The 2,265-nt window shown below is 42.7% G+C and overlaps 1 protein-coding gene across 1 annotated transcript; it reads left to right on the top strand.

Annotated features, from left to right (window-relative positions):
- Positions 1 to 1,089: 1,089 nt before the first annotated feature.
- SAMD00019534_126780 (hypothetical protein) lies at positions 1,090 to 1,320 on the top strand (the record flags this gene model as incomplete). Its single annotated transcript, XM_012892096.1, has 1 exon — positions 1,090 to 1,320. One exon carries the CDS (start codon positions 1,090 to 1,092, stop codon positions 1,318 to 1,320), a length of 231 nt encoding a protein of 76 aa, XP_012747550.1.
- Between the last annotated feature and the right edge of the window lie 945 nt (positions 1,321 to 2,265).

Below are 2,265 nucleotides of genomic sequence, written 5' to 3'. Positions count from 1 at the left end.
ACTGCCACCTTTCCTAGTGGATTTGTTATCGTTGGATACATTGTTGTAGTTGTTGTTGTTGTTGTTGTAGTTGTTGTTGTTGTGCTTATTAGCTGCTGCATTACCACTAGGATTGGTGGATTTGTTGTTGGATTGCTTCTTGTTTGAACGGTGTATCTTTGCAAGGCTTTCCATTTGTTGGGTGACTTTGAGTCTTTCTTTGAGAATGTCAACTACTGACTCGTTAATGAGGGAGACACCTTCCTTCTTGTTGACAGGGAACATGTCAGTCAAGGAAGGATTGATATTCGCTGCTACCTTGCTCAGACGAATCTGATGGATGGTGGCCGAAAGGTGTCCTATTAGACGAATAGTAGCCTGGATCTCTCTGAGCGACTCAAGAGGGATACCCGCCTCTAAAAACCTTTGCACAAAGCCAAATAAAGGACGAAGTGCATCGGCAGCTCTAAGTTGGAGAAGACGCAATGTCTTGTCCTCCTTCTTAACTCCCTCGCTAATGTTAACACCTGCCAGCTTCTCCAGCTTAGGGCAATCTAATTTGAAGGAAGCTGGGAATTCATTGATCAAAAGATCTTTGACTTCTACCTTACTCAAGAGTCCATCCTCTGAGTAATTTTTTATATTTCACACAGGAGCATATACACTCCTGGCTTCTCGATTTATTGCATTTGCATTTTCGATATGTTTTCACTTCGACCCTAGGGCATTTTTGTGGGGAGTGATAGTTGGTGTTGTCTTGTGATTTCGCACTTTCGAATTTGGACTCCAACTTGAGGTCTAGTTCGGGTCAGGGAAGCTTGACTTTCAAAGTAAGTGCTGCAGTTTACCGTCATGCCAAGGACTTTCCTCTGAGTAAAAGGTTTCAGGATAGGGGAGTTGCTCAAAGAATTCATCAAATGGTTCGGAAATAGGAAGGTCTGCAGCGACATGTCCTTCTTCTTCATTATCTGAATCGTCATCTTCGAGTCGCCTAATTGGTTGTGCAGGGACATTAGGCTGTTGTTGAATTAGTGCGGCCAAGGGGTTGGCGGCTTCAACTGGGTTTACAACTGGTTGTTGTACTTGTTGCGCGGCTGGATTTGCAGGTTGATGTGGCTGCGCGTTTGGCTGGACTACTACTTGGACTGGTTGAACTGGCTGAACTTGTTGGATCTGCTGAGGCGTTGGCTGGACTGGCTGGGGTGGCTGGACTTGGTCTTGTTGAACTGGGGGCGGCACTTGTTGAACTGGAGGGACCAGTTGCTCGTTTGGGATCTGTTGAACATGAGCGGCGTCCTTAAGGAGAGGTGGGTCAACCACCTCAAGTACTGGTCTTGCTAGGGGGGAACGGTACTGACCAACATGGATCTCTTCAAGGTCTTGGATAAACGGCCTGTTTTGGTTGAGTGGTGGGAGATCCTCGTACTGGAATTCAGGATGTCTGGTAGGTACAGGTATCCTTCTGGAAGGATGTTGGGGGATTAATGATTTCTTCATTTGATATTCTGATAATTGCTAATGATAATTGATAGAGATAATTAGATTGTTGATATAATTATTTATAGTTATAAAATAGGTGTGTTGAGTATATATAGATTAAAGTTATAATAAGTGAAGTTGACTGTGGATAGGTAGAGTCTATAACTATAAAGGAGGAATTCCCAAACAAAATAAACTGAAGTGAATGGTGCCCAAGTCCCCCTTTATATACTCTACGAACTCTCACCTGGTCTCCCTAAACTAGTCCAACCGTCTTTGCCATCACCAAAAATCCACGGAAAATCATTGATATTTCATGGAAATTTGGATGAAATTTCGGCAAAACCCTGGAGACATACAGGTGAAAAGTTTGGGAAATAAACAAACAAAATACGCTATTCATATAATATTAATTGTCTAAGTTCAAGATAAACTCAGATCACAATCAGCTCCAACTGAACAAATATCGTCCCTCCTCACCAAAGCAACTATCAAACACCTGGACAAATGGAACTCCATAATCGACACTGAATATCTCGCCATGTAAACAACCAACACCAATAAACAAGTAGCCTAGAGTGTATATGCTCTTTGTAATTAAAAAAAAAAAAAACAGAAGTGCGAGTATGTCACTGGAAAGAGGTACAACATTGAGAGACACGAGGAGAAACTTCATCCATTTGGCGGATGTGTGAGAGGTTGCCAGGGATGCAAGAATAGAACGCAGAGGAGAAAAGAAAAGGAAAAGAAGGTTAGTCAGAAGAAACCTTGTCCTCACGAGTCATGTGTTGCCATTGGAGCTTGGTA

This window comes from Acytostelium subglobosum (genome assembly GCF_000787575.1).
Source record: "Acytostelium subglobosum LB1 DNA, scaffold: scaffold93, whole genome shotgun sequence".
Taxonomy (NCBI): Eukaryota; Evosea; class Eumycetozoa; order Acytosteliales; family Acytosteliaceae; genus Acytostelium; species Acytostelium subglobosum.
The sequence above is the reverse complement of the archived record's forward strand: the minus strand, read 5'-3'. Positions and strand labels throughout refer to the sequence as shown.